General features: G+C 37.0%; 1 protein-coding gene across 2 annotated transcripts; it reads right to left on the reverse strand.

The window, feature by feature from the left end:
• Positions 1 to 729: 729 nt before the first annotated feature.
• On the reverse strand, positions 730 to 15,923 carry MCTS1 (MCTS1 re-initiation and release factor). Of its 2 annotated transcripts, none has more exons than XM_008156122.3 (6): positions 15,759 to 15,923; positions 14,445 to 14,597; positions 13,829 to 13,926; positions 4,076 to 4,209; positions 1,725 to 1,792; positions 730 to 939 (listed from the first exon to the last, which is right to left on the reverse strand). In XM_008156122.3, exons 1-6 carry the CDS (start codon positions 15,767 to 15,769, stop codon positions 858 to 860), a joined length of 546 nt encoding a protein of 181 aa, XP_008154344.1. In that variant the 5' UTR covers positions 15,770 to 15,923; the 3' UTR covers positions 730 to 857. The 2 variants fall into 2 exon arrangements, with proteins under 2 accessions (XP_008154344.1, XP_008154343.1); XM_008156121.3 differs by lacking the exon at positions 15,759 to 15,923 and adding an exon at positions 15,150 to 15,182.
• Between the last annotated feature and the right edge of the window lie 2,680 nt (positions 15,924 to 18,603).

The raw sequence follows: 18,603 nt of genomic DNA on the forward strand, positions 1-18,603 counted from the left end.
AGGGACTGGGGTGGGAAGGATTAAGTGAGATATAGATGAAATAAGACTGGTTATGAATTGAAGCTAGGTGATGGATATAGAAAAGGTCCATTACACTATTCTCCCCATACTTTTGTGTAGGTTTGGAATTTTCCATAGTGAAAAGTTTAAAAACAACAATGAACAAACAACACACAAAAAGAGAAGGGGCACTTCTAGGTGTCCTGGGATAATGGGATAAAATTCCCAATCTACTTTCCAGCCCCATGAAGTTGTTAGATTCTCGGGGGGGGGGGGGGGGGGGGGCGGGGCGGGTGGTCAACCGTATACTGGCAAGTTCATTTATCAAGTCCTGCCCTTCGTCTTACCAGTACATCATTAGCCTAAGAAAGGACATGAAGTTGTCTGAGTTTGGTTACTTACCAGATACCTTTTATTTATTTATTTTTAAATATATTTTATTGATTTTTTACAGAGAGGAAAGGAGAGGGATAGAGAGTTAGAAACACCGGTGAGAGAGAAACATCGATTCAGTTGCCTCCTGCACACTCCCTACTGGGGATGTGCCTGCAACCAAAGTACATGCCCTTGACCGGAATCGAACCTGGGACCCTTCAGTCCACAGGCCGATGCTCTATCCACCGAGCCAAACCGGCCAGAGCTTACCAGATACCTTTTAATGTCCAAGTTCGTTACTACCCAGTTTTAACTGGAGTTTAAGAAAAACTAAAATAATTTTTGAAGCTAACAGAATTTTAGCATCTTTTGAATTTATTCAGCACAACTACAGAGGTATTGTCTTCATGCTGTCACACACAGACACAAACACAGATATAGCACAATATCCGTATTTAGCCTAAGTGCATTCCTTCTGAGGCTCATTTATATGTCTTCATATGCCACAGCCCATCATTTAAATAATGGATATTTTCAATGCCAATTCCTTTGTTGACTTTCTCACTGTAGAAGGAAAAAAGCACATAAACATATTGTTGTGCATTTTTATAGGCTTAGTCATGGTACATATAATTCAAAGTGCAATGCTATTTTGCAATTATTGAGTTACATGTAGAGAATTTATTTATATTATACTCGCATTACTGTCTACATTAAACTATATTACTCTGGGGCAATTCATGTCTTACAGTGATTCTAGTGATCTACTGGGTGTACAGAAACAGAGTAATAATGCGTCAACATATCAGGAGAAAATCAAAGTTTTACAATTAACCCTGAAATGAAATTAATAGCAATAATGTATTCTTCAAATGACTTGCAAAGTTCTTAACTATCTTGACTACATTTTGATAATATATACTTAATATTTCCTTACTATTCTATACCACCAGGTCAAAATATACTAAACTAGTAAGACAAATTCTGTGTGGTGCCAAACTGTCACTGTTTTAAAAATTAGTAGCAAAACATCTTTCCTTCCACCTAATTTAAATCATACTAAATAAAAAATTCCTAAAATGCCACATACATACATACATACATACATATAAAACAGTTACATTGGCACATGGGTTCTTTTCAGAGTACTTAAAAAAAGAATGCAATCCCGGAGACAAAATATGTTTCACTGGCTTTCTAAGTGTTAGGAAAAATCAGAAATGAGGCTTCTGTGCTTACATATTTGTAAGATGTGGTATGAATGAGAGCAAATTTCCCCTGTCATTCTGATGCTTCCTGCATAGGTTACCCATATCTCAAAAGCTAAGGGGGCCTAACATGAGACTTACATATCTTCTGCAGACATCTTCATGACCCCAACACACAGAGCATGCTGTTTTCCTTCTGCCATGATGGCCTGGAAACACACAGCTAAGAACTATTTATCAAAATGCCTTGGAGAGGTGGTGTCAAATAATGATCACATTTCTAGTTAAGCCACATTGAACCCATCTCATATCCTTGCCTACACCATTAACTTCTTCAGGACAGGGAATGATCAGAGTCTTGGGCACACTGTGAATAAATACTCAATAAATGCTATATTAATGAAGCTAATAATCATTCTTGGTTTTTAAGTCGAATGTTAATACTATAACCTAATGCCAACAAAACCAGAATAAGTCATGCAAAAAAGGAAATTTTTTGCACCTAAATATTAAAAACTGAAAGAAAGAAATATCAATTGTTTTAGTGTTTTAATCATTGAATGGTGGTTTTATGTAAAGGACACAGTAAAACAATAATTCTATCTCTAGTCTATCTTTAAGAGCCCAATGTAAGCGTCAACCTAGAACAAACAGAGCATTTTTGGTTATCATTTGAAGCATCTAGAATGTTAAACACTGCAGTACATATTTTTAAAAGTAATGGTTCAAGGATACACAGTACCCTTTGTACTAGCTTTGCAACTTTCTAAAAGTCTACAATTATTTCAAAATAAAAATTATTTATTTTATTTTATATTATTTTATTGTTTAAAGTATTACACATAGTAGTCCATATATCTCCTTTTTTTCAAAATAAAAATTATTTTAAAAGTAAAGTCTAAGTACTAGGAAAATTTCCCATTTAAAGGAACTCCAGGCCCTAGCCTGTTTTTCTCAGTGATTAGAGTGTCGCCCGGAAGACTGAAGGGTCCAGGGATGGATTTTCCCAGTCAAACCTCGGTTGCAGGCTAGACCCTGGCCCTGGTTGGGGCACTTGCAGGAGGCAACCAATCGATGTGTCTCTCTTATATCAATGTTTCTCTCTGTCTCTCCCCCTCCCTTCCACTCTCTCTAAAAATCAATGGAAATAATATCCTTTGGTGAGGATTAACAACAAAAAGGGAACTCTAGAACTCTAAACTTGCAACACTTAGAAAAATCATAAACATAAAAAGGTAACCTATCTTTACAGAATACTTTTCTCCACCGATTTTCAATTCATTCATTCAATGTTCCATAAATATTTAAGCACCTATTATGTGACCAGTATCTATGTCAATACAAACTATTCCTAAGATATAAACATACAACTTATACTACCCCTTAGATATAACTTCCACAACAGAGGACAGCATCCTTTTGAGCACAAGACACATTCTTAAACCCATTCCAATAGCCTTCCCACTCCACAGTGATTTCCCCATTCCCACCAAGTATGGTTCCTTCTCTCAACTTGAGGCAAATGGCCACTTTATCTATGACAAAGTTGTCAAAAAACTATTTAATCTAGAATATAGTTGACACAGCACGATATAAATGGAAATAATACAGAATTACCCAGCTCTGAGTTGAATACATCCTTAAGGACTATCTGGGACTTTAACATTTCTCTTTGAGAAATCATGTTCTGAGGCCCAAACAACCAACTTAAAATGAACTTTAAAAGTTGGGAATTGCCAGCATTTTCTACTACCCACTCTACCTACTTTTAGCACTCTACCTGTTACCTAAGCTCTTTTCCCTTTTGAGTCCTTTTATTCCAATGTCAAACATAACAGTAGCAAGCTGATGTCCAAAGAAGTGGTCCAATCATATTAGATACTAGAGGCCTGGTGCACGGATTCGTGCACCTGTGTGGTCCCTCAGCCTGGCTTGCAGGGATCGGGCCAAAACCGGCTCTCCAACATCCCCCGAGGGGTCCCAGATTGCAAGAGGGCAGTTCTCAAGTGACGCACCCTGGAATCAGGCTCCCTCCTCTCTAGTTCTATGAACATCACCTGAGAACCGCAGCTGCCAAGTCACCACAGCTTGGCAGCTCCTGCATTGAGTGTCTGCCCCCTGGTGGTCAGTGTGAGTCATAGTTACTGGCTGGTCAGCTGGCCACTTAGGCTTTTATATATGTAGATATCTTCTTCATTAATAACCAAGAGTTTTATACTGTGTCCTGAATCTGATAACATTTGGGCACTATCTAGGCTGAAATTCAGCTGGGACTCTTTTATTACCTGTTCTCTTTTAATTTCTAAATTGGGTCACAATTTAATCTCAAGAAATAATGTTACTTCCCACATTTTCAAATGTAACTGGAAAGGCACGAGATAATAGTTAACAGTCACCTCCAAACAAAAGTACATCTTATGTTCCCTTGGATGATAGATCTTTCAGTAATGACATAAATATATTTTTCAATAGTTAGATCCTGAGAAGGATACAACAATCGTATCTACTGCAGCAGGGTAAAGTTTAGCTCCAGGAGAAGTTAAGCCTGGACACATGATATTTGCTCCACTGAGTACAAATTTGATGGCTCCTTTATCAACCTGTTGGTGTGGCAAGATAAAGGGATCTAGAAGAAAATAAATACATTACACAACTTAATAAGAGTAATGACTCATCAGAAAAAAAGGCAAAGGACATAAACAAATATTTCCCAAAATTATAGTACTCTGACAGATGCAAAATAAAACTGAAATACCATCCTTCACTTAGCAAATTAGTAAATATTTCTTATCAATATTTTTTAATCTTTATTTTTAAAAGTATTACATATGTCCCCTTTTTTCCCTCTTTGACTCTTTCAGCCCACCCCTGCCCCCACCTCAGGCCTTCATCACCCTATTGTCTGTATCCATGGGTTATGCATATATGCATACAAGTTCATTGGTTGATCTCTTCCCACCCAACCACCCTTCCCTTAAGAATGGACCTGGAGAGCATTATGCTAAGTGAAATAAGCCAGTCAGAGAAAGATAAATATCACATGATCTCACTCATATGTGTAATCTAATGAATAACATAAACTAATGAACAAAAATAGATACAGAGAAATTAGAAAATATTTTTAAGAAAAGTAATTTTCAGTACTAGCAAGAGTGTAGGTAAACTGGCATTCCCATATACTGCTAGAAGGCTTATAAATTACTACAACCTTTTTTCAGGACTACTTGGCAACATGTATCAACATCCTTAAAAAGATTCAAACTCTCTTGATTTAGTAATTCTACTTCTAAGATTTTATTCTAAGAAGAAATGAAAGATGTACAATATATTTAATTAGAAAGATATTCATTGCCACACTAATATGTATAATAGAAATAAACTGGAATCAACTTAAATGTCCAAAAATAAAGAGATATACGACTTAAAGTGTATATACAACATCTATAAAACAGAGCCATGTTTTTGAAGAATACATAATACCCTGGGAAGTATTCATAATATAATGTTAAAAGGGAAAAGCAGAATAAAAAAACTATCAAAAATATCAGTGGTTGCTAGGGGAGAGGCAGGAGAGAGGGATGAATAGGTGAAGCACAGAGGATGTTTAGGGAAGTGAAACTATTCTATATGATACTGTAACAGTGACCATTATTCATTTGGCAAAACCCACAGAATGTACAAGACAAAAAATGAACCCTGATGTAAACTATGGATTATATATTATCAATAATATATCAAGCCCTGGCCGGTGTGGCTCAGTGGATAGAGCGTCGGCCTGCGGACTGAAGGGTCCCGGGTTCGATTCCGGTCGAGGGCATGTACCTTGGTTGCCGGCACATCCCCAGTAGGGGGCGTGCAGGAGGCAGCTGATCGATGTTTCTCTCTCATCGATGTTTCTGACTCTCTATCCCTCTCCCTTCCTCTCTGTAAAAAAAATCAATAAAATATATTTAAAAAAAAATAATATATCAATATTGGTTCATCATTTGTAACAAATGTATCACATCAATGCAACATATTAATAACAAGAGAAGGGTGGGTACTCCCTGCTTTCTGCTTAGTTTTACTGTAAACCTAAAACTGTTTTAAAAAATAAGTCTATTAATTTTTTAAAAACTATATAACAGAGAGCCCAACTTAAAAAGGAAAAATATACACATTTACACATACACACAAATACATACACAACACAGGAAATAACTGGATGGAAGTACACCAATATGATAACAATGATTATCTCTAGGTCACGGGAATACAGGTAATTTTATTTCTATATTTTCCTGATATCAAGAATGAACAAATATTCATTTTGTAATCTTAAAAAAATATTTTTGTATGTGTATATGTGTCTACAAATAACTCATAACCTAACAATTAAAGGGTCCCTGGAAGATTTAAAACAATGCCTGGGCGGAAACGTTTTAGGCCTCTCAGGGCTCTCTAGGAATAACAATAATAATTGGTAAAATTTACTCACTTTAATGTTTTACCACTAGCCATCCCACTTGCCTGAGCACTGAAAGGTCTTGGGTTCGATTCCAGTCAAGGGTACATACCTGGGTTGCAAGTTCGATTCCCTGCCCCCCAGGTAGGGCGCATGAGGGAGGCAACCAGTTGATGTGTAGCTCCAACATTGATGTTTCTCTCTCTCCCCCTCTCCCCTTTTCCTCTCACGGAAAATCAATGGAAAAAATACTCTCATGTGAGGATTTAAAATTAAAAAAACACATCCCGGCCAGCAAGGCTCAGTGCTTGAGTGTTGACCTAAGAACCAGGAGGATATGGTTCGATTCCAGATCAGAGCACATGCCTGGGTTGTGGGCTCAACTGCCAGTGTGGGGTGTGCAGGAGGCAGCCAATCAATGATTCTCTCTAATTGATGTTTCTCTCCCTCTCTTCCGCTCCCTTCCCCTCTGAAAATAAATTTAAAAAATATTTTTAAAAATAATGCCTACAATGGAAATGAAAAAAAAGCTGGGGTAGCAATACTTATATCTGACAAATTAGATCTCAAAGTGAAGGACATAACAAGAGATAAGGAAGGCCACTTCACAATACTAAAGGGATAAATCAAACAAGAAGAAATAACTCTGGTAAATATATACGCACCCAATACAGGAACACCCAAATACATAAAAAAACTTCTGGAGGATATCAAGGGAGAGATTGACAGCAATACAATCATAGTGGGGGACTTTAATACTCCACTATAACCATTGGAAAAATCCTCTAAACAAAAAATCAGCAAAGAAACATCAATGCTAAATGACTCACTAGACCAGATGGAATTAATTGACATCTTCAGAACATTTCACCCCAAAGCCACAGAATATACATTCTTCTCAAGTGCACATAAGAAGATAGACCATATATTGGGTCACAGGCAAAGTCTCTTCAAATTCAAGAAGATAGAAATCATATCAAGCATCTTCTCAGATCACAGTGGCATAAAACTAGAAATCAACTACAATAAAAACAATTAAAAAAAATCAAACACCTGGAGACTAAATAGCATGCTATTAAACAATGACTGGGTTACCAAAGAGATCAAAGAAGAAATAAAAAGCATCATGGCAACAAATGACAGTGAAAACACAACAATCCAAAATCTATGGGACACAGCAAAAGTAGTCTTGAGAGGGAAGTTCATAGCTCTACAAGCCTACTGCAAAAAACAAGAAACAATGGTAATAAATTACCTAACCCTACAACTCAAAGAGTTAGAAAGAGAGCAACAAGAAAAACCCAGTGTACGCAGAAGGAAGGAAATAATAAAGATCAGAGCGGAGATAAACCATATAGAAACCAAAAAAAAAAATACAATACAAAAGATCAACAAAACAAAGAGCTGATTCTTTGAAAGGATAAAACAAGATTGATAAACCTTAGCCAGGCTCATCAAGAAGCAAAGAGAGAGGACCAAATAAACAAAATCAGAAATAAAAGAGGAGAAATAACAACAGACCCCACCGAAATACAAAGGATTGTTAAAAAATACTATGAACAACTCTATTCTAAAAAATCAGACAATCTGGAGGAAATGGTCATATTCCTAGAAAAATACAACCTTCCAAAACTCAATCAGGAAGATTCTAAAAATCTCAATAGGCCGATAACTATGGAAGAAATTGAAGCAGTCATCAAAAAGCTTCCAGCAAACAAAAACCCAGGGCCAGACGGCTTCACAGGGGAGTTTTACCAAACATTCCAGGAAAAATGAAAACTTATCCTCCTCAGACTATTCAAAAAAATTCAAGAGGAAGGAACACTTCCAAGCTCCTTCTATGAAGCCAGCATCACTCTAATACCAAAACCAGATAAAGATAACACAATGAAAGAGAATTATAGGCCAATATCCCTCATGAACATAGATGCCAAAATCCTCAACAAAATTCTAGCAAATCGGATCTAGCAGTACATCAGAAAGATCACACACCATGACCAAGTAGGATTTATCCCAGGGATGCAAAGATGGTACAATATCCGCAAATCAATAAACATAATACATCACATAAACAAACTGAAGAGATAAAAACCACATAGTCATATCAATTGATACAGAAAAAGCATTTGACAAAATCCAACACCCATTTTTGATAAAACTCTCAGCAAGGTGGGAATAGAAGGCTCATACCTCAACATAATAAAAGCCATATATGACAGACCCACAGCCAACATCATACTCAATGGGCAAAAACTAAAACCATTTCCCCTAAGAACAGAAACAAGACAGGGATGCCCACTCTCACCACTCCTGTTCGACATAGTACTGGAAGTATTAGCCATTGCAATTAGACAATAAGAAGAAATAAAAGGCATCCAAATTGGAAAATAAGAAGTAAAACTGTCCTTATACGCAGATGACATGATATTGTATATAAAAAACCCAAAAGACTCCACCAAAAAACTATTAGACTTAATAAATGAATTTGGCAATGTAGCAAGATACAAAATTAATGCCAAGAAATCTATGGCATTTCTATACACCAACAATGAACTTATAGAAAGAGAGACTAAAAAAGCAATCCCATTTACCATCGCACCAAAAAAATTAAGATACGTAGGAATAAACTTAACTAAGGAGGTAAAAGACCTCTACTCAGAAAACTACAGGACATTGAAAAAAGAGATAGAGGAAGACATCAACAGATGGAAGAACATACCATGTTCATGGATTGGTAGAATCAACATCATTAAAATGTCCATACTACCCAAAGCAATCTACAGATTCAATGCACTCCCCATTAAAATACCAACGACATATTTCACAGACCTAGAAAGAACTCTCCAAAAATTCATCTGGAATAAAAAAAGACTCCGAATAGCCGCAGCAATCCTGAGAAAGAAGAACAAAGTAGGTGGGATCTCAATATGATATCACGCTGTATTACAAAGCCACTGTTCTCAAAACAGCCTAGTACTGGCACAAGAACAGACATATAGACCAAAGGAATAGAATAGAGAACCCAGATATCGACCCAAACCACTCTGCTCAATTAATATTTGACAAAGGAGGCATGAACATACAATGGAGTCAAGGCAGTCTCTTCAATAAATGGTGCTGGGAAAATTGGACAGATACAAGAAAAAAAATTAAACTAGATCACCAACTTACACCATACACAAAAATAAACTCAAAATGAATAAAGCACTTATACATAAGATGGAAAACCATAAAAATACTAGAGGAATCCACAGGCAGAGAAATCTCAGACATATGCCAAGCAATTTCTTCACCGATACTGCTCCTAGGGCAATGGAAGCTAAAGAGAAAATAAACAAATGGGACTACATCAAAATAAAAAGCTTTTGAACAGCAAAAGAAACCATCATCAAAACAACAAGAAAGCTCACTGTATGGGAGAACATACTTGCAAATGTTATCACCAATAAAGCTTTAATCTCCAACATCTACAGGGAACTTATACAACTTAATAAAAGGAAGATCAATGATCCAAAAAAAAATTCTCAACCGACCTAAATAAATACTTTTCAAAAGAAGACAGAAGGAAGGCCAAGAGACATATGAAAACATGCTCAAAGTCACTAATTATCTGAGAGGTGCAAATCAAAATGACAATGTGGTACCATCTCACACCTGTCAGAATGGCTATCATCAACAGATCAACAAATGACAAGTGCTGGCGAGGATGCAGAGAAAAAGGAACCCTCGTGCACTGCTGGTGGGAATGCAGACTGGTGCAGCCACTGTGGAGAACGGTATGGAGTTTCCTCAAAAAACTAAAAATGGAACTCCCATTTGACCCAGTAATTCCACTTCTAGGAATATATCCCAAGAAACTAGAAACACCAATCAGAAAGGATATATGCACCCCTATGTTCATAGCAGCACAATTCACCATAGCTAAGATTTGGAAACAGCCTAAGTGCCCATCAGCAGATGAGTGGATTAGGAAACTATGGTACATCTACACAATGGAATACTACGCTGCTATAAAAAAGAAGAAATTCTCACCATTTGCAGCAGCATGGATGGATCTGGAGAGCATTATGTTAGGTGAAATAAGCCAGGCAATGAAAGAAAAATACCACATGATCTCATTCATTATGAAAAATAAAGAACGTTATAACCTCATTAATAAAAAAGATAGATACAGAGGCATTAAAACACTGAACAGACTGTCAAATTACAATGGGACGGCTGGGAAGTGTTGGGGAGGAGGGGAAATATATCTACCAAAGGACTTGTATGCATGCATATAAGCACAACCAATGGACACAAGACACTGGGGAGGGTGGGATGAGGGCATGCAACAGGGGGTAGGGGAGGCTGGGGGAAAGTCAATGGCGGGGGGGGGGGGAAGGAGATATATGTACTACTATATGTAATACTTTAAACAATAAAAAAAGAATATATACGATACATTTAGCTTATATACTTAAGATGAGACAGTTATTATTTTAGTAGGAATATACAAATGTTGAGAAATAACACAGAGCAAAGGTATTATTCTTTGGAGCGGAAGACATAATGGCAGAATTCTTAGAGATGAGCAGTGTTACAGCTCAAAGTCAGTAATGAGACAAGATAATAGAAAACATAGGGAACCGATTTATAAATAAGTTTATCAGCTTTATACTGGTTTCACATCATCATTTTGCTTATCTTATTTGTTTTAAGGATTTTTCTTGGGGGCTATAAAATTATAGAAATATTTCAAGTTTTATTTTATGGCATATTAGTTAATTTGTATGACTGAGCCTGTATAAGTATTTTTAATTTATAAAATACTACATGTTCTGTTTCCTTTCAAAATTATACTTTTCATTAAAACAATAAAGAATCCCATTTTATCAGATAATAATAATAATAATAATAATAATAATAATAATGCCTAGCTCCTAAGGCTTAAAAAAAAAAGGAATGTGAATTAATACATTTATTATTCATAAGCCATAATTTATTTTCCAGATCTTCATCCTCATTAACAGCTGAACAGCTACCCTTTAATAATAATGATGATGATGATAATTAGTGCTAGTGGACACTGTTTAAACAATTACTAAATCATTATAATGGTTACCATTTATGAGTACTTACTACATTCTAGACCAGTGATGGGCAACCTTTTGAGCTTGGTGTGTCAAACTTCGCCAAAAAACTGAGCATAACTCGGGTAGTGTGTCACTTTGAGGAAAAAACATTATTTCGCAAATGTTTCATCCTCAGGAGCAGCAAATGTTTCATCCTCAGGAGCAGCAAATGTTTCATCCTTGGCATGCAGCCGCCTCAGCGGCCGCGTGTCATCAGAAATGGCTACGCGTGTCAGTGCTGACACGCGTGTCATAGGTTCGCCATCACTGTTCTAGACATTGTATTAGGTAGATTACATATAATATCTCATTTAATCCTCACAACCCATAATATATGTCCATCTTAAAAACCACTATGTCCATATTTAAAAATAAAGAAATAAGATTTAAACCGGTTGAGTGACCTGACAAAAGAAATGCACTGGAAATTGAACCCAGGTCTGCCTAACTCGAAGTTCATGCTTTTAACCACCGTAGTATCCTGCTTCTTGCACAAAAATAACTTTAAGACGCTCTAAAAGGTTGGCTCCCAGAAAAAAATACTACTAAGTAGGAACATCTTTTTCTTCAGCTTATTAGGACTTTTCCTTAACATATGGAAAAACTGGAAGGATAGCTCAATGAACACCAGGACACTATCCACTTAGGTTGAACAATTGGGTGCTCTCCTTCTAGGAAGCATGCCCATGCCATTCCCTTCCCCCTCTACTAGCCTCACAGGCACATATCCCCTAAACTCTATGGGACCCCATGACACTTGCAACCAGGGGAGCAATGGGCAGCGGCAGCTTGTCCTGGGCTAACCCCCTGAACCTGTCTGCAAGGCCCCCATTTCTCTGACTTCCCAGTGAGCCAAAGCAGCCCAGCCTAGGCTCTCCTGTTGCTTCTTCTATGCCCTTCCTTGTTTCACTGTCCTAAGTATAATTTTGCTGCTGCAGTCAATAAATTCTTGTTTGCTTATCTAAAAGAGAAAAAATTCAACAATTGTTCATTAACACTTTGCTATATTTGCTTTATCTCTTTCTGTTTAAACAGACATATTTTTCCTCTATTTTAAATTTCAGACATAATGCTTCACCAAAATGAGCACACACCACCTAAGAATAAAGTCATTCTCCTACATAACCACAACACTATTATCATACCTGAAAATTTAACAGTTCTGCAATAGCATCTTATAAACAAACCATATGCAAATTTATCCCAATAGTCCCAAGAAAATCTTTTATATCTATTTTTGGAGGAGGAGGAGGGCTTGAATTTGGTTTGTTTTTCAAACCAATCTAGATTCATGCAATATATTTGATTATTTTGTTCTATTCTCTTTTAGTTAAGGAGGAATTAATATCATTAAAATGTCTTAATATCACCAAAATATTTTTATTTTAAGCTTTTCCCCATTGCATCAGGACTCAATCTCTGTCCATCATAGTTTTTTAACTTGATGAAATCAATCCTTAATCCAATAATTGTAAATATTCCTTTATAAATATTAAAATGCTTCATCTATAACCAATGAATGCATGGATGGGTGGAACAACAAATTGATGTTTTTCTTTCTCTCTCCCTTCCTCCTTCCTCCCCCACCGCTGTCCCTCCATCTCTCTCTTCCTCTATTTAAAATTCATAAATAGCCTGGCCAGTGTGGCTCAGTGATTGAGCGTGGACCCATGGACCAAGAGGTCTCAGGTTTGGTTCCTAGTCAGGGCACATGCCTGGTTTGCGGGTTTGATCCCCAGTAGGGGGCATGCAGGAGGCAAACTGATGGATGTTTCTTTCTCATCCATGTTTCTATCTCTCTATCCCTCTCTCTTCCTCTCTCTCTAAAAAAATCAATAAAAACATATTTTTTAAATTAAAAATAAATTTTAAAAAATTTTAAATAAATTAAATTAAATGCTTCACCTTTTTAAAAAATTGCCTAACAGCTTTACTGCTCTGGACCTCTGCTTCACCAAGTAATGAAAAATTTATCTCCTCTTACCAAAAATCAAATTCATTCATTAAATCACAAATACCACCTACAGAACCCTCCAGTCCCTTCCTTTCTGCCTCTTGGCTAGAAGGCCAGATATGCATACTAGGTTTGAAAAGCAGGAAATTTTCTTCACATTTAAAACTTCTTGGGCACTGGGATTATATCTTCCTCTGGATTTTTTTTATAATATACTCAATCTAATATGCAAAATCTAATATGGGTAGATAATAAACATTATTGTTTCATAACACCTGAACTTGGCACTCAACTAACAATAACTGACTCCAACAATTATACAATGCTTTCCCTTATAGAGAATTATCTCTATGAGGCAAATTTAGATATAAATTTAAAAGGAAATGCTTAGAGTACTTATCACAGTTTGTGAATATATGCTTGTGTAATTATGTAAGTGTTGTCTATTCTCCCAAATAGACTGTTAGTTTCATAGGGACAGGGATCAAGTCTGGAACATAGTAAGTTCAATAAATATTTGTTGAATGAATGAATGAATGAATGAATGTTCTTTCTTGGTCTTTCTGGAACACATAATGAGAGAATCTGCATTTTTCAGATTTACCACAAGATGGGAATTCATTTTACTTTTATATTCCTTAATACCTAGTATTAATAAATAAGTTAACACCAGAAGTCACTTTCAGCTCCTGTGTCTTTCAATATCCCCAAATACATATTTTCTAATAAGACTTACATTTGTGAAGTAATCTTAGGGTTGGATAAAAAGGTCCTTCTCTTTGTCTAAAAAATAGTAACTCTCCATTTACTGTAAGGATTTCTATATGTTCATGGCTGTAAGACAAATGTCACAAAGTACAAGTTAGATATTTTCTTTCTAAAATGAATATGCCAAATAGCCTTTAAATAATGTATAATATGAAACATGTATATACAGATACAGTAAGCTTTTTTAAAAAATTTCAATAAAGATCCAAGCAAAAAAAAATTGTTTATCTGCTTTACCTATCATACCAGTCCAGTGTAGAGAAAAAATGAGCTGCTACACTCAATTTTATTTCACATATTATTAATTTCATTGTTATGTAATTCAATAAAACAAATCTCTGAAGTACAAATGAAATAAATTAAATCCAATTGTAAATATTTAACTGATAAAAAAATCAGTACATGTTTTCATATAGAAAAACACTTGAAAATATAAATATTGCTTAGAGTTATTCTATTTATCTACTCCCATAATCTATCAATAATTAATGTGAAAATAATTTTACTTATTATGGGTACAATCTAATCATACAATATTCAACTACTTAGGCCTGAGCTTCACATAGAGAAAAATAAAGACTTACCATCGCACTATTTTGACAGGATCTTTCTTAGGCATGATTTGATTAAGCCATGGTTCAATACCTGGAAATTGCTCTATCAATTGGTTCTTAATGCCCTTTATAACTGAGGTTTTCAACTGGATGCAATTGGACACATTTTCTTTTTCATCAAATCTGCCAAATGATTTTTGAAAGGAAAAAAAAGGTATTTCTAAGTAAACATATCAGAACAGCTAAAGGTAGTGTTTTAATTAGTCATATATTCCCAAGCAAGTATTTAGATGCCTAAAATAATAATGAAATAAGTTGATTTTTAAAATACTATTTACCTTTTATTCTGTCCAGCACAAGCAACGTCTTATTACATTAAAATAAGCTGTCATACATACACAATTAGCTGGGGAGGGGAGGATATGAGGCATATTTCACATTATAACCTGTAATCAGCTACACAAATGCCTGTTTTAGAAAATCTTACTGGTCTCTACCCAGGAAGAAACACAGACTTCCACCTATAACAAACCTGTGGGGGGGAACAAAAGAAGCAAACCAAAACAAAATAGCCCTCAAGCATTGAGATACAGAAGACCAACGCCAAGTATAACAGAAAATCGGTCCCTGCTAAATTACGCAATCTACTCAGATATTTTTTTAAAGTCATGATAATAATGATGACTTCTAAGATCCCTGTTTATTTTTGCTCAAAATGTCATAAATAAAACCCACCTTCCTTTGCCCATGTTTCCCCTTGGCTTTTTGCGTCTACGGAAAAGATAGGTTCCCAAGGAATTTTTGTCTTCCTTACACTGAATAGCCTAAGGGGCAATCACGCTGTTTTCAAGACAAGGTTAATCTGGCAGCTAAGCAATAGGCATGACAGCCCGCTTGCTTCCTGTCACCCAGACTCCTTCACTCCCATGACCCAGGAAGTCAAGCCTTCCCTTATTCAGTTCATAACTAATAAACAGAAGGCAGTGAGTGCATGGCTCTCCTCTTAGCTAAAGAGGATATACCCTTAAATCACAGTGTAAGGATGTGACTGGTAGAACCTGGAAATGGAGATGGTATTGGGAAAGGGAGCAAAAGAGAAAGAGGGGTGGTAAGGATAAAGAAAATAAAGGTGGGAGAACCGAAACCCGACTGGGGATTAGGGATGGAAAGCTTAAAGAAGTGTTGTAAGTTTTGAGTGAGAGCATAGTACTATAGAAAACCTTAGGGAGTAAGGATGGCAGGGGCAGGGGAGAGAGAAAGAGGATCTTTGCTCTCGCCCTCTTCCCCACCTCCCACCCCCACCACCTTTGTGAGCAGCGGACGGAGGCCACACCATGTCCTTACTTCTTGAACATGATCCAAGGTGAAGGGGGCGACGATGGGGAAGGGCCTGGAATGGGGGGAAAATTGAATTAGCACGGGTCCGGCGGATCCCCTTACAGGAGGAAGGCCGGCACTGACAGGCGGAGCTGTCTTCGTTCTCCGGAAAGGGAGACAGCCAGCAGCACTTTCCGGTTCTCAGCGAAATTTGACTACTTCCGCTCCTCAGAACACCTCGCCCACTTTTGCCGGCCCTTTTTGGGCAGCCGATTGCTATCCTGAGCGGGTAGCTGAAAGGGCGGGACTTGAGAAGGAAGGAAAAATAGAGAAATCATTCTAGTCGCTGGGAGAGAAGAATGGAGGGGGCGGGGAACTCAATCAAAGCAGCACTTATGGAAGTTGCGTCCTTACGGGTTCCTCAAAGGATCAAAATTCTTCCGCGTCGGCGCAACCTACTGTTAACCTAACAATTTTTTTTACTAGGAAAGGATTTTTGTTCCCCGAGGCAACCGAATGGATTGGTGTTCACCCAAGAGCATAAACTCAGGTTAGCCTTATAGTCTCCTGTAGATGTATTCGTGGACTTGCCAAGTTTAGCAAATAAAAATACAGGACATTGGTTAAATTTCAATTTTACATAAACAATGAATGTTGTTTAAAGTATAAATATACCTCATGTAATATTTGGGCATGCTTAGGCTAAAAAAAATGTGTTATCTGAATTTAATTTGGCATCCCGTATTTTAATCTGGCAACCATATTCACTGGCTAAAACGAAGTGTCCCCATAGAATTATTCACAAGGTTGCCATCCCCTGCCTCACCCCCAAACCTATGAGGTGAGGTATAAATCAATAAAGGCAATTTCCTTGAATGATAAAACGGCCTGTAGGCGAGCAATAGAAGATTAATCTGATGGAAGAGATAACTAAAAAACACGTTTTACTTATGTAATTTTTAAAAGTAGAGTGAATCAAGGGTTTTGATCAGCATAGAAAAATACAAAATCTAAACAGGCACTACCCCCAGGCGTTGGGGTAGATGTACACTGACCTGTAAAGCAAATACACCAGTCCCTCCAGGAAGTATATACTCAAGTCTCTATTGGGAAGATGGACGCCTGGAGCAATCATATGTATTTGAATTGTACAACTAACTCCCTTTGCGTTGATTCTATGGTAGCAACAATCTTCTGATTATAATTTAGCTTCCCATAAAGATCTGCCTGGAAACAATTTTCTATTTTCAAATCAAGTACCATGAACAATTGTTTGTCTTTGTAAATTAATAATTGGCATTCTGGTTTACACATGGGGGCTCTTGTGAACATCCTTATCATGACTTCGCATTCCCAGCATCAATCAATTTGAGACCTTTAGAATATTGAGTTTATGAACATGCAAAACTGAAAACCAGACCCTTAGTTGTGGTTAGTACTACAGTGTCAGGTTTGTTGCCAAACAGCTTTCCTCCCCTGGCAACTCTCACATCATCCTGGGAGCCTGCCATGTAACAATATGCATTGTAACAGCAATAAGCAGTTACTATCAAGAAGTTTAATAAAATAGATCATTTGTATTTGGTCTATATGTAACACAATATAATAACTATATATTCCACTAGAAACAAAATTTAACTTGATGAACCCCAAAATTAATAATACCTAGATGGACTTCCTAATCTCTTGAACTTTTGGCTTGAGAAACCTACTAATTTTAGACCTTCTAGAAAGTATTATGCTGAATATTTGCAGTGTTAGAAATGATAGTTAACTTTTAATTCTATAAAAATGAGACACTATCTAAATTATGACAAATCCCACATGCCTGGGGATATACAGCTACATATACATACATATTTTTAATTTGTCAATTACAGTTTACATTCAATTATATATTAATTTCAGGTGGTATACATATATATTTTAATCCATTTTCATATACTCTGATAATCACAGAAACTGAATCTGAGTTATGACAAATGCCAAGTTAGATCATTAGTATTAATGAGGTATTGAGTTCTCTATGTGTGCATCAATACCTTCATTCATAACCCACCTACACAGATACATAAGCAGAGCCCACTTGTCACTACAATGTGTTTCTGGTTTTGTGTTGTAAACAGTATAATCATAAATCTTGGACTCTGTTTTTCCAAGATTACAACTGTTTCTGGTTTTGTGTTGTAAACAGTATAATCATAAATCTTGGACTCTGTTTTTCCAAGATTACAACTGGGGTTTGCTCCTGCCAAAGGACTCATCTTCAAATAAATCATCACTACAACAAATAATAAGTCATAAAAGAAGAAATACCTCAAAATAAACCTCTTCAAAAATTAAAATAATAAAAAGGACACGTAAGGATTTAATCCCTTTCATTGTGTAGAGAGCCTCCTGGGAAGGCACCTGAGCATTCTATATTGGTCCTTCTTACCCTTTAGGCCAAGAGAGACCCTCTTCTCACAATTCAATTGCTCACAGCTGTTGCATGAGCTCTCTGTTCATGTCGAGGTTGAAGTCTCGTGATGACTGGTGCCATGGATCTGTCTCTCGCCCAGTGGGGCAAACTGAGCCCTCCCTGGAGAAGAAACCTGGGTTCCACAAGATATGTGATCAGTGCTGGGGCCCCGCCAGCAGACGAGGGGATCCCAAGGCAGGTGCTGGGCATGGAGGCCACGGGGGCATAGGCTACCAAGGAGACAAAACTGAACCTCACATCACTCTGCTTGGCCCCAGAGGATGGCTGGTTAGCCAGAGACAGGTAAGATTCCTCAGGGAAGGAACAACCTAAGACAGGCACAGTCGCAGAGGGGCCATCAAGAGAGAACTTGGGGGTCAACAGAGGTGGGGCACAGAACCTCACCCCCCC

The sequence above is a fragment of the Eptesicus fuscus genome, chromosome 1 (assembly GCF_027574615.1).
Source record: "Eptesicus fuscus isolate TK198812 chromosome 1, DD_ASM_mEF_20220401, whole genome shotgun sequence".
Classification (NCBI taxonomy): Eukaryota; Metazoa; Chordata; class Mammalia; order Chiroptera; family Vespertilionidae; genus Eptesicus; species Eptesicus fuscus.